Below are 13,489 nucleotides of genomic sequence, written 5' to 3' on the forward strand. Positions count from 1 at the left end.
TCTAACTTTTCTAATCTATCTATCATCTGACTATCTATCTATCTATCTATCTATCTATCTATCTATCTATCATCTGACTATTTATAACTAATCTATCTATCTATCTATCTATCTATCTATCTATCTATCTATGTATCTATCATCTGACTATTTCTAACTCATCTATCTATCTATCTATCTATCTATCTATCTATCTATCTATCTATCATCTGACTATTTCTATCTATCTATCTATCTATCTATCTATCTATCTATCTTTCTATCTATCTGTAATCTGACTATTTCTATCTATCTATAGACTTAATCATGAATCTATCTATCTATCTATCAATCTATATATCTGTAACTGTCTATCTGTCTGACACTATCTATCTATCTGTCTTTTAAACCTTTTAAACTTAAACTGTTTAAACTTTTTTAACTTCTTAAACTATTTTAAACTTTTCACACTTTTAAACTTTTATCTCCGGCTTTCTCAAGCCAACTTAAAGTTTGTCTAAACAAACTTTTGTATCTAGTTTCATCTTAGTATTTGTTATAACCAAAAATATTATATTATATTATATTATATTATATTATATTATATTATATTATATTATATATTCTATTCTATCATATCATATCATATCATATCATATTATACTATATCATATTATATCATATATTCTATTCTATTAAATTATATTATATTATATTATACTATATCATAATATATAATATATTCTATTCTATTCTATTAAATTCTATTCTATTCTATTATATTATATCATAATATATCGGATAGGGTATTATATCATAATACCTATTATAATATAATATAATATCATATATCCTATTCTATTCTATTATATTATATTGTGGCGTGGGCGGGGCGGCGGCTGACGACCAGCATGCCTTGCGGGGATGTCAGTGTGTTCACCATGTTGGGGAAAGGTGTTTTGGTTAGTGGCTTCGGCCCTGTTTGTGTGTGTGGGGGTGTGTGACGTGTGAAATGTGCTCTGGTTCAGGCTGAAGCTGAATTGGATGTAGGCTCCTGAGTGAAGGTGCTGCTCATGCCATACCTGCTGTGTGCCTAATAAAGTACTCCCAGCCATTGTATTGGGCAACAAATAAGCTCACTTGTCTCTCCAGCATTCTTGCCGGCGTGAAAACGCTACAATATTATATTATATCATATATTCTATTCTATTCTATTCTATCATACATTATATTATATTATATTAATTATATCTATAGAATGTTATTTTCCCTAAAAAAACGAGTGGTATGTGTTCAGGTAACTGGATGTACAACAGCAAATACAATAATATGTTTACGAGGATGTGAGTCTGTACACTGGGTGAGTGTGAGTCTGTGAGTCGAGTGAACATGGCTTGGGACATTATTTTATATATAACTTACAGACACTGAGACTGTAACCAGCTGTCACTTTAAAGCCAATAGCATTCCTGTGTTTCTCCTTGTGAAGCCTATGAGCGAGATATTTTAAGATAGGAGGTTGTCAATTTGTACAATGCAAACTTTTTTTTGTGTAGGAAGACTTTCAGGTTTCTATGATGATCAGGTTTCATCATAGAAACCTGAGGTTTTTTGTTACATTTCAAACACTGCTTCAAAGCTCCCAAACACTTTAATCAATCCCCTCAATTTAAAGTTTAAACAAGGCCGGACTGTCTGCTCTGATATACATTTTGGGAGGTTGGTCTAAAATGTTGAGTGTGCATTAGGAAAAGGGGAAAGATAAATCAGTGTATGTCCACAGTAAAAACCCCATTATAGTCAAGAGCAAGGCTGTTTAAGTATATAATATTTCGATATGGATAACTTTTAGAAATAATGTTTATGGACGAGAGGATTAAACAGCATTTAAAAAGTGTCATGTCTTTACTTCTATTATTTGTTGATAATTGTTATGTTGGAAGGGGTGAGGACATTTTGGCATTTTAGTTTTTTATTCCTCTATATAACCCCCTGCTACACTAATGCACTTATTCCAGTGTTTCACTGGTGCTTGGATACCATCAAGATGGAAAGTTTTCTCAGTACACCAGGGCCATGATCGAACTGCCTGCTGCACGTCCTGGCCTCCCAGGAACTCCTTTAATGACCCGAACACGTGGAAATGGCTTGGAGCGAGGTCAGGGCTGTACGGAGGTTGCGACAATAACTCTAGTAAAATCTGTCTAGGAGTGGATTTAATGATCTCGCATTTGGTTGATTGTTATAACAAAAATATCATAAATAAGACTTTATTCAAGATACTTTTACTGGGTAAGATGATATTTTCTTGGGCGTGTGTTTTAGTGATTTAAGTAGTGATTCCAAGTTTAATGCTTGTATAACTCTTGTAGATGATGCTGATTAGTTTGGATCCAGGGCATGTTCAAATAGAAATAACCCATAACCCTATTAACTCTGAATATCTATATTGTTTTAAATTTTGGCACATAAATAACAATCATGCAGAACTTAAGTACGTATCAGTAATAATAAAAATAAATAAAACATACTCAGGATTGATGCTTTTCTAAGGAAAATATTTACTTCATACAAAGAAAAGAGCAGAACAAAAATAAGTCAATCAGAACCGTAAAAGAAAACAGTTTTACAGAACACTCCGAAGCTACACGAGTACAGTATAACGCAGTGTCAGCTCAAACATGGCATCCAAACTCCAAAACCTTTTATTTTAGTCGATATAAAAATAGTCGCATAAAAATCAAAAAATAAAAAGGTGGCAGAACGTTAAAATAAGAAAAATAAAAAGTAATAAATACACTTATTCTTTGGAGATACAGTGCAGACGAGATTCTGGGCATCACATCATGATTGGCGCTGTGTGGACAGCTGTCTCTCCCAGAACACAACATCGTTTAACCCCCAAAAACAACAGCTTAAAGCAGTGCAGGCTGTGACGGTGAAGGATATAAAAAAAATAAAAATAAAAATAAAACACACACAGCCAAAATGCAGTAAGTTGTAAAATACATATATAGCTTTCTAACATTTATTTGTGGTCAGTTTTCACTGGTCCATTTGTCAACCTCTTTAAATAAAATGACATTAAAGCTTTCTCCCGCCCCCAAAAAATTAAAATGTCAAAGAATCAAAGTAATTTAACACGGAACATGTGTAAAGACGTGGATGAAAGCGAAATCCAAATACATGCATTTTGGGTTTGTTTTCCCCCTGGATCAGGAGCAGCGTTCTGATTGGTTGGACGTTAATCCACATCGCCTTCAAACACATACAATATAATCTGGACCCCCAAAAAATCTGTAGTTCACACAGATATTTTATTGACATTGCCATGATTTAAGGAGAATACCGATGTCAATTCGTTTCGATATTTATTATTATTATTATTATTTTAAAGGTCTACAATATTTTCCATCCATCCATCTTGTAGTCCAATTAGGGATTGTGGAAGCCCACGGTGATCATTGTATTTATTTCCATCGTACGACCGTGGTAGGACCTCCGGTCAATATTCACACGCAATTTCAAACACTACAGGCAATTTCGGAATGTCAATTCGCTTAATCTGCATGTCTTTGAACTGTGTGAGGAAACCGGAGAAGCTGGAGGAAACCCAGCAAGCACGGGGAGAACATGCAAACTCCATGCAGACGGGAATCGAACCTGGACCCTGGAGGAGCAAGGAGACTACGCCACTGTGCCGCCTTCTGGTATTTTACGTTTAACAAAAACCTTTGGATCCATTTTAAATGTCCATTAGGAAAGATTGGTTAAAAAAACAGGTCTCTTACGGTTAAACCGAGGCGATTTGAATACTTTTCTTTCCCACTGTATAACCACCCACATACTGTACTGTATACCAAGCCGCTCATCCACATGGTATTCTGATTCAAACTTACTGTCATGACATCAATCAACTGTTTGAGTTACAACGTACAGTTTAAACATTCTCATGATTTAAAGGGGGTTAATTTTTTTTTATACAATGCCCTTTTATCATACATACAGTATTTTTCCACCCCGTCAGCAATGAAAAATATTCTGTTATAAATGGAAAAATCAGAAATGATAAATACTGCCTGTGTAATTGTAATAAGGAGCCATGAAGCTGAAAGGAAATCAGTTCTGACACTGCGAGGGCTCTGTCTAGCATCGATCAAAGGGGAATTACTGTACAATCTGCGTAATACTAGATCTTCACCTGTTTAACTTTAATACCTGCTCCGGTGACATTTTCAAACCTGGTCCAATGTAACCTTTTAACCAGTCTGGATTATGTTTACAAGGTTAAGAGGAACACACTTCTCTCATATGATCTGGGCATCACCGTTATGGGTGCTTGCATAGAACAGTTAAAAAAAAAAAAAAACACACACATATAAAATAATGTCCTAAAGCACGTTATAACACACTCTCTAAACAGGATTATGCAAAAGTGTTTCCACAGTGATATCCGAAGTAAGTACAGTAAGATGTGATATGAAGGCTTTGGATCAGCATGACTCATGTTGTACCCTTAGGGGTTAATAATCCATGTATCATCAAATGTTTGGATTCTTGACCTGTTTCGGCGTTCTCACATTTTTTCGATGAGTCTGACTCAGAGGGAGAGTCAAACCATGATTACATTTACATTTGTTTACATAATTGCAGGCCCTGGGGTGTGTGACGCCAGTCCGAAGACTAGAAGGACACCGCTCTGTTTTTCAGATTCATGAATCGGAAACATATGTACATTAGATAAAAGAGGAAAAACGGGAAACGAAAAGCTTTAAAATATAGTATCAAAATCTAATATATAATGGCGGAATGATATAATAATAATTCTTTTTTGTTTTTTATTTTTTTTTTCCATACAAAAAACAAAAGAACCGAGAGGAACAATATTAAAAGGGGGGGTCTATAAATACAGAACGGGGGTGCGTCTCGTCCGGAGAGCTGGAGGTGGGCCGGCCATCCTCACGACGGCTCGTTCACCGTTCGCTCCAGCTCGATGACGCTCGGCATTTCGTTGGATTGCGACTCTGCTGACCTGCAGAAGGAGAACGAGTTAGGAAGACGTTGGATGAGGACACACAGCGACTCTGAATGCCAATGTATCCAGTAACAACTGGCTCACAGAAGAACCCATTGTGCATGCGCGGAGGAGTGAGATTACCGGTGCATGTGCAGGTCGATGAGGAGGGCTTTCTGCGTGTTGGTGCCGTTGTTCTGAACGTAGGGTGGGCTGGGCTCTGGAGTTTGAGGCGTGGCCTGTTGGAGTCTGCGCTGCTGCTCCAGACGCCACATCATCAAGGCGGTAGACTGTGTGTCCCACTCTGGATATTCTCCGCCCAGACCGGAGGGGCGGGGCTCGTCACCTACGCCGTGCTCCTCAAAAGACAGCAGGTTTCTGGACTTCACTGGTGGACAGAACGCTCAGTTTTAGACTTGGGAGACTAAAGGGTTTTATTCCCATATGAATGTTTACCCATGACTGAGTGAAAATCCTGTAAATTCTAAAATATATGATTGGATCCTACTCAAACATCTGAACTTTTACACATATTTAAAAGAAAGAAAGAAAGAAAGAAAACACATCCTCTGTTCAGTGTTCAGTAGGTCAAGAACCAAGAGTCACTTCAGTTTGTGAAAACAAGTTGTTTTACTGCATTTGCATTAATTAAAGGGGAACTATTATGCAAAAAAGAAAAAAAGTCATTTTCGGACATCCACATTGATCTGCTTTCTGCATGAATGCACAAGAAAATATTTTTTAAAAAATAACGTTTTCCTTATTGTTCGTATCGTTTGAGGCTTAAATAAGCAAATCAGCCCTCCCTAACCCCCCCACCCCCCACTTCTACCCAGGGTGCATTTATTAAGAGTCAAAGGAAATCCCGCTATGCTAGCAAGTACCAGCTAACCTCTTCTTGCTAACCACTTCCAGCCTTCCTCAGCTGATTTCAGTTGTGTTTTAACTTTTCCATCTCTAAATATTAATGATGTCATCGTGAACTTAACAATCTTACGTATATTTTTCACCCTTATCGTGTTCATCAGAAATGCATCTGGGAAAAGGCTAAAAACAAGGAAGAACGTTTACAGTCGTTGCGTTCCGATTGGCTAGTAAAAACATCCGTGAAGCTACAGACACTGAAACGGCGTGTTCGGAAAAGGAGTGAAACAAACAAAAAAAACAGAAACACAGAGTAGCCTGGATCTGGGACACTTATAACTGATATTTTGAGGACCTTGTGTAAAGTCGATTAAAAAGGAGGAAACATAAGTGGGCTTTTAATTAATGAGAAATAAAAGAGAGAGCCAACACAAACCCATCGATTCTAACCAAATAAATAGCGGTGATAAAAACGGAGGATGGGCTGCGGAGCCGAGAACAGAAGCCTGACAGCTGATAAAGTAAACAACATCCACCTCGCCCTTTCAGGCTTTACCCTTTGTGCTCCCTCCCGTACGTGCACGTGACCTTTTATAGAGGCCTGGAGAGTGCGTTGCTTTGTAAAGGTGATCAACATAGACATGCACGTACTAGAATTCTAAAAAAAAAAATCAAGTGGAATATTTTGGTCTGGTTTGGCTTGTGCAGACATATTGCTGCAATCTGTTACGCAATACCTGTGGTGGTGTAAGACTCCTGCATGGTGAGCTCTCTGGACAGTTCAGACTTTGTGATGGATGAGCAGGGGCTCAGGCCTTGGTAGAAGCTACCCAGGAACACGGCGAAACACAGGACCACAGCCTGCAGGACCACAGCACAGACACGCGCTCATGAACATTCTCCAAGCGTCAGGGTGATATATTCTCACTGAATATGTTACTCACTTAGTAAAGTGTTAAAACAGTGGAAGCGTGATAGTAAAAAACTTCTCATATTCGTTATTCCACGCTTTTGTTTGCATAGGTGTCTTCCACTTTCTCTTTCTCTTTTTTCTAAAACAAACACACACATGCACAACCGATCGAGAGTGAGAGTGAGAGAGAGAACACCTGGTCCTCACCATGAGGCACGTGGAGGTCTGAGTGCTGGCCATCTTGCACGAGCGAGGGACCTTTCCTGTCACCATGGCCTGCAGCGAGTGCAGCTGCTGCAGCAAAGACCTGAGACGAGAAGAAGAAGAATATTTAACACATTCGGGATTAAAAGCTCCCTCCGCACTCATTTTTATAATCCTGTGTTCAAACGTACTTGTTGGTGCTTTCAAGGTTCTCCACTTTCCTGCGCAGCTCACTGTTCTCATTGGAACATGTCTCCACCCTGTGGACAGAAACAGCACTGCGATGTTACAAATAACAAAACAAAACAAAAGGTATTGTGTGTAACGCGATATGGTATTCTAGAATGTAAAAAAAAAAAATAACAAAAGTGGATCTGATTGGAGGCTGCAGGACTAGATGGAGAGATCACTGCATGACACGAATACTACCGTTAGACATAACGCGTCTCTTAATGAGACAACGGCTCATGGACACTAAGGTGGTTCAGATTTACCTTAACTTATAGGCACACAAGTGTTGCATGTGTAAGGAGAGGGGCGGGGTCATGTCATGATGTCATCATGTCATGTAGTGAACTGTCTATACACAGCGGGTTCTGTCTATACACCGCAAGTCCTGTCTATACAGTGTGTTCTGTCTACACAGTGGGTTAGTAAATTCTCTATGTAGTGGACCATCAGTCCGCTCATCCTCTAAACACGTACTTTTTCTCCAGGGCGTCCACATATTCTTTTTTCTTTCTGCGACTTTCCTGAGCAGAAATCTGAAAAAAAAAAACAGATATCATGACACGTCATTAGAATCGGCCTCATATCTCATCACACACACACACACACACACACACACACACACACACACACACACACACACACACAGACGACACACACACTGCGCACACCTTGTTCTTGATTTTCCTGCGGATCTTTTTCAGGGCCTTCTCCTCTGATTTGGACAGGGGCAGTTTAGTGGGGACGGGGTATCCCTCTGCGATCAGGGTGCGTCTCTCCTCTTCAGTCAGCAGCAGGGGGCCGGAGCCCTGCAACTTCTGTCAGAATAAAGAGAGAGAGAGAGAGAGAGGGAGAGAGAGAGAGACGGAGACACTTCTTAATGTGTGATTGTACAATCCGAGTCCGCTGCGTAGAGACCGAAGCTCGCTGGGACACGACGGGAAAGAAAAAAAGGTTAAAAAACAATTATCAATTAACATTAATTCTTTACATTAATCATCTTTAATGATTAATATTTAATTATTTTATTTTATCATTAACATTTTATAGAAAACAACCCAAACCAAAAAAAATAAATCTCTGTATACACATTATATAAAATGACAGTTTACTGGTATTGACCCTGAGCTGAGGTTACAATTATACAGGCTTGAGCTTCACCATGTGTGTGTGTGTGTGTGTGTGTGTGTGTGCATTCCATCACACTCACGTGAGGGGCGGTGAGCAGGGGCGAGTTGGACAGCGAGTTGGGCAGCGAGGCGGGCGTGCGCTGCGCCACCTTGAGGACCGCTGGGTTGGACGTGGGACTGGCGGGGACGCAGGAGCGCACAGGACTCTGACTGCCCTCTGTGTCACTGCCGTGAGAGCTGGGGGGAGTCGGGGGCATCTGCAAAGTCTCATGCTCTACACACACACACACACACACACACACACACACACACACACACAAGAACAGCTATAACTATACAGCAGTCTACACTAACACAGTTCTCTATTTATTACACTCTTCTCCTCCTCTAAGGAGGCGTGGCCTGGGTGGAGTTTATACTGGAGTTAGAACGGGATCATGGAGGTCTCACACACTCACACACACATACTCTCACACTCTCACACACACACTCTCTCTCACACACACTCTCTCTCACACACACTCTCTCTCACACACACTCTCTCTCACACACACTCTCTCACACACACACTCTCTCACACACACACTCTCTCACACACACACTCTCTCACACACACACTCTCTCACACACACACTCTCTCACACACACACTCTCTCACACACACACTCTCTCACACACACACTCTCTCACACACTCTGATGCAGGTTTTACCTTTAGGAGAGAGGTTCAGGAACTGATCCACTTCATGCGGCTCCAGTTTAATCTGCGGGCTGAAGCTCTCGTCCTCCTTCGCCTGCAGTCATCATACAGAAACATCAATCACATCTCCCTTTAGAATCAATTACACTGATAGAACCCACTGTAAAGCCGAGTCGAATAAGCGTCATGAGTGCACTTAAACACCACACAGACCTGTGTGACGAGCTGCGTGGTCTGTGAGAGGGACGCGGCCGTCGCCGGTTTAACCGTGAGCGTGAGAGTCACTGTAGGCAGCAGCGTTGGAGAGTCACAGAGCAGAGGCTCCATCTTCAGGTTTAACTTGTCCTCCTCATCATCCTCCTCCTCCATCTCCTCATCCTCTTCCTGCTGCTGCTGCTGCTGCTCCATGGGCCAGTCGTCACTGTCTGACTCTCCTGCACACACTACAACGTTCACCATCATCATCATCATCATCATCATCATCATCACCATCATCATCGAGCATAAAGAATTACATTGAAACATGCTTGGATACCTGTCATAGTTAAAAAAGTGAAATAAATATGATTTTCATTTTCATTTATTACTCAGTGGTGAGTTTCTCGCCCGCCATGCGAAAGGCCCGGGTTCAAATCCCATCTGATGCCCAAACCCCAGCCACTGTAAGCACGGATAAAATGGGAGTGTTGTGTCTGCATGGGCATTTGGCCTAAAACCTGTGCCAAGGTGTCCCTTGTCCACGTCACCCTTATCCAGAGCGACTTTTATTTTCATCTCATTATACATCTGAGCAGCTGATGGTTTAAGGGCCTTGCTCAAGGGTCCAACAGGGACAACTTGGTTGCCGTGGTGTGTAAACCTGCGACCTTCTGAACCATAGTCCTATAATGTCTTAACCACTGAGCTTCCTCTGAATAAAGTCATGAAATCAAATATTCAATACGAGTCCGTGGGGGATTTTCACAGTGTAATCTGGCAACTCAAAAAGTAAAAGTAAGTGAACGTACAAATGTGTTTGAGCGAGTAAAAACATAACTTGTCTGCATTTACATAAATAATTACATAAGTAGTTTTTTATATGATTAGTGATGATGCCCAAATATATCGCCATAAAGCGAGTGTAGCTATTTCGCATTAAGCTTGTTAAACTCGCGGACATCGCAGCGCGCTCAGCATGGTGCACGAGTGTACACGTTCTGTTTATCTAATCATCAAGTCTAGGCTCTTCGTCGTATAATCTGACACAGAAGAATGGTCATCAGATCAGTGTCTTACAGAATTCTGGCTATGTCTCCCCCGGGGTCGTGTTGCACACTGTGACACTGTGACAAGGAAACAGACCGGTTTAACTCATCCTACAGGAAGTAACAGTGATGTCGTAACTTCAGATTTTTGACTCAGCAGAAAAACACAGAGATTCTGGATTCCTAGTCTTTGTGGATGTCTTTGGAGATATCTGTGATCAGATTCTGTGATGTCCCTCGGGCGAGACATTTCCCCGCACTCACCTGACTCGCTGCTGGTTTTCTCCAGGATCAGATGGGACAAGGGCGACTGGGGTCTGGAGTCTCCGCTCAGCGAGTAACTGTGCTCAGCCTGGATGTGAGGAGGCGGCGGAGACGCCGGGCTCAGCTCCTCCTCCTCCTCCTCCTTCTCCAGGTCCATCATGTGGCCCCTCCCCGACAGGAAGGGGTCGCTCAGGAGCTGTCCCAGCAGCGCCTCCTGAGACAGGTCATCCAGGAGCTCGGTGAAGTGCTGCACAGACAGAATGAGATAAGAAACACGATTAGGCGTAATGAAGAAACATTTTTAAAAATCGATTCAGTTATGTAGTGAAATTCATTCCAAAATAAATTGTTTTTTAAAGCCATTGCTTGTAATAGAGTTTTTCAAAAATTTGCAGTTCCTCTATGATCCTACAGGTGGTGTGCTTTAAATTGTTCACACACTGGCAGGTAACACAGGATCCTGTGCGGTAGGATTACCACAAATTATTTGCTGGGTTTTTGTTTTTTATTAATTGTAACAAAATCTGGAGGATTAAAAACAAATATATAAAAACAAGACAAATCTAATCAGCACGTATATATCGTGATAATATTGTATCAGATGATTAATGGTGATTCCCACCCCTCATATTTAATGTTAAAATTTATAATAAATTTATAAAATAATTATAATAGAAATAGAATAAATCAGTCACCTATATAAAAACTATAATGTCTGATAAAGGCAAAGACAGAATCACCGAACCGAACGCCTTGCGTGTTCGTCCAAGACCTGTCCAAAACTTGTTCGCATCAGTGGAAAGCCAAGTGAAGCAAATTTACGAATTTTCCACTTTTTTTTAATTTTTTTAATTAAGTGAAGCTTTTCAAAAGCCTCAGCCCATGATGGCAATGTTGCTTTCGGCATGCCTTAAAAAAAAGCTGTGAGCGTGTGTGTGTGTGTGTGTGTGTGTGTGTGTAATATTGATCATTTTTTTGTTGGCTGGAACAGATTATCTGCATTTACATTATTTTTAATGGGACAAATCTTACCGCTATACGAATTTCCATCTTAAGAGCTCGCCTCCAGAATGAATTCAATTTCTCTTTGCTGAGAATTTGCAGATATTTACCTACAATCTCTTAATAAGATTATTACGAACCAAATATACGACTATAATAATAAGTCTGTTTATAGAAAATTCAGACTGTTGCCAGGATATTTTAATAATTGAAGAGCAAAACGATCTTCCAGTAGAAGAGGAAACATCCAGAATAGGCGTGATCTTAAATGTGGTTTGTTCCAGATTCGAGATTTTATCAGTTAGTAAGATACGACCCTACTGGTGTAACTTTACTTTTAGTCAAAACACTACAAATAAATAGAAAAACAGATGTAAAGTTTATGCTCAGGATTGACAAAAAGTGTGTATGTCATCTCTCATGAACCAGCAAAGACAGGATAAAAACATGACAAAAGCAAAGTTTTTTAAGAAACTGCGCACAGATGGATAGTTTCCTGTTTTTCATTGCTTTCTTAAACTATTCGAATTCATTAAACTTGCAATTCAGCAGAGACATCAGAACGACTCGGTCTTTGTAAATTCCTCTGTAGAGTTTTCTTGAATTTCCCTGAAGGTAAGTCATGTTTGAACAAATCTTGCTAAAAATCTTGTTAAAAGCTCAACACGACGGCACGTGTTTGGGGTTGTGCCTTCGTGATTTACACCATAATCACCGCTTTTGTTTTTTTTTCCTGAGACTGCAGATACCACACCTCTACACCTCTACACCTCCAGGGCTTGTTCTGTCCCTGTTAACTGCCCCAGGTTCAGCCGCAGAGCCAGGGGCTGGTGATCAGCTAAACGACACCCTACACGGGCGGGTAAACGACTCTCAGCGGGATGCTTTAGAGGTCGCGTCTCACAGCCCGTATACCACAGTCTGAGCGGAAAAAAAGAAAAAGAATGGCGTAACCCGGTGTCCAGACAAGCCGACATTCACTCCGCTAATCAGATCTCGCTGTGTACAATTGGCAAGTTTGAGATCTTCCTCAGATGTTTGGCTAAAGGGCAGATCATTTCTTCTTCCCTCCACCTCCTTCCCTCTCTCTCTCTCTGCCTCATCCTGCAAAAGCATTCGCTTCCCTCGGACAAGTCAGGACAAGCTCAACCCCAGCTGGGATCTTAGAACTCGCCTGTCTCTTGGGTGGACATGTTCTCTACATTCCTCACAAACAGTAGCCATCCTTCTGCGCTGGATTTCTCTCGAACAGGATCAAGGCCGTGTCTCTCAACATCAGCTCTATAACCTTGGCAGGTTGTCGCTGTGCATGGATCGGTAGAATTCCTGAAATGGTTCGAGTTTGGTTTAAATGGTGTGTTTTATGAGAACAGGCATTTGCTGCTTGTCCTGAAACTCTGGAATGGTTGTCTAGGATGTTCTTAAATGTAATAATAAAAATTATCACTCACTCACTCACTCATCGTCTATACCGCTTTATCCTGTATTCAGGGTCGCGGAAATCGAACCCGGACCCTGGAGGTGCTAGGCAACAGTGCTAACCACTAAGCGGCCTAATAAAAATGATATATAAAAAAATCATTTTTCAGCAAACTTAGAAAAATGTTGAAACACAATTAAAGTGGTGATTACATCATTGGCACGGTGGACGAATCCCCGTTAATGCCACAGAAAACCGTGTTAAAGAAACAAAAAAAAAACTGTCCGTGCTTCCTGGGTGGGAGGAGCATAATCTTTTTCGTTAGCCAATCACACGAGTCGATGAGCTCATCCATGCGGAAGGGTGTGGATAGCGCTTTCCGCGGAACCTCAGTGGTGGGTAGAAATCGGGCAAGGGTAAAAATGTGGGAAAATCCCAGACACGTCATGGTGGAAATGCTCGAAAGTACTTGATTATACGGAGCATAAACAACAACAAGAGGACGCTCCAGGCAGCACCAACGGAACG

The 13,489-nt window shown here is 40.8% G+C and overlaps 1 protein-coding gene across 3 annotated transcripts in view; it reads right to left on the minus strand.

Annotated features, from left to right (window-relative positions):
* Positions 1-2,516: 2,516 nt before the first annotated feature.
* The window catches only part of creb3l2 (cAMP responsive element binding protein 3-like 2), a 25,651-nt gene continuing 14,678 nt past the window's right edge, over positions 2,517-13,489 (minus strand). The window contains exons 2-12 of one of the 3 annotated variants that reach the window (XM_053508937.1): positions 10,540-10,786; positions 9,245-9,465; positions 9,044-9,125; positions 8,413-8,606; positions 7,874-8,020; positions 7,680-7,738; positions 7,166-7,234; positions 6,978-7,077; positions 6,595-6,718; positions 5,138-5,381; positions 2,517-5,011 (exon numbers count right to left, since the gene is read on the minus strand). In XM_053508937.1, the coding sequence (XP_053364912.1) occupies positions 4,939-5,011; positions 5,138-5,381; positions 6,595-6,718; positions 6,978-7,077; positions 7,166-7,234; positions 7,680-7,738; positions 7,874-8,020; positions 8,413-8,606; positions 9,044-9,125; positions 9,245-9,465; positions 10,540-10,786 (1,560 nt within the window). In that variant the 3' untranslated portion in view covers positions 2,517-4,938. Of the gene's footprint in view, positions 5,012-5,137; positions 5,382-6,594; positions 6,719-6,977; positions 7,078-7,165; positions 7,235-7,679; positions 7,739-7,873; positions 8,021-8,412; positions 8,607-9,043; positions 9,126-9,244; positions 9,475-10,539; positions 10,787-13,489 lie in introns of all 3 variants that reach the window. The other 2 variants (XM_053508936.1, XM_053508935.1) reach the window with 2 other exon arrangements.

This window comes from Clarias gariepinus, chromosome 12 (genome assembly GCF_024256425.1).
Source record: "Clarias gariepinus isolate MV-2021 ecotype Netherlands chromosome 12, CGAR_prim_01v2, whole genome shotgun sequence".
Lineage (NCBI taxonomy): Eukaryota > Metazoa > Chordata > Actinopteri > Siluriformes > Clariidae > Clarias > Clarias gariepinus.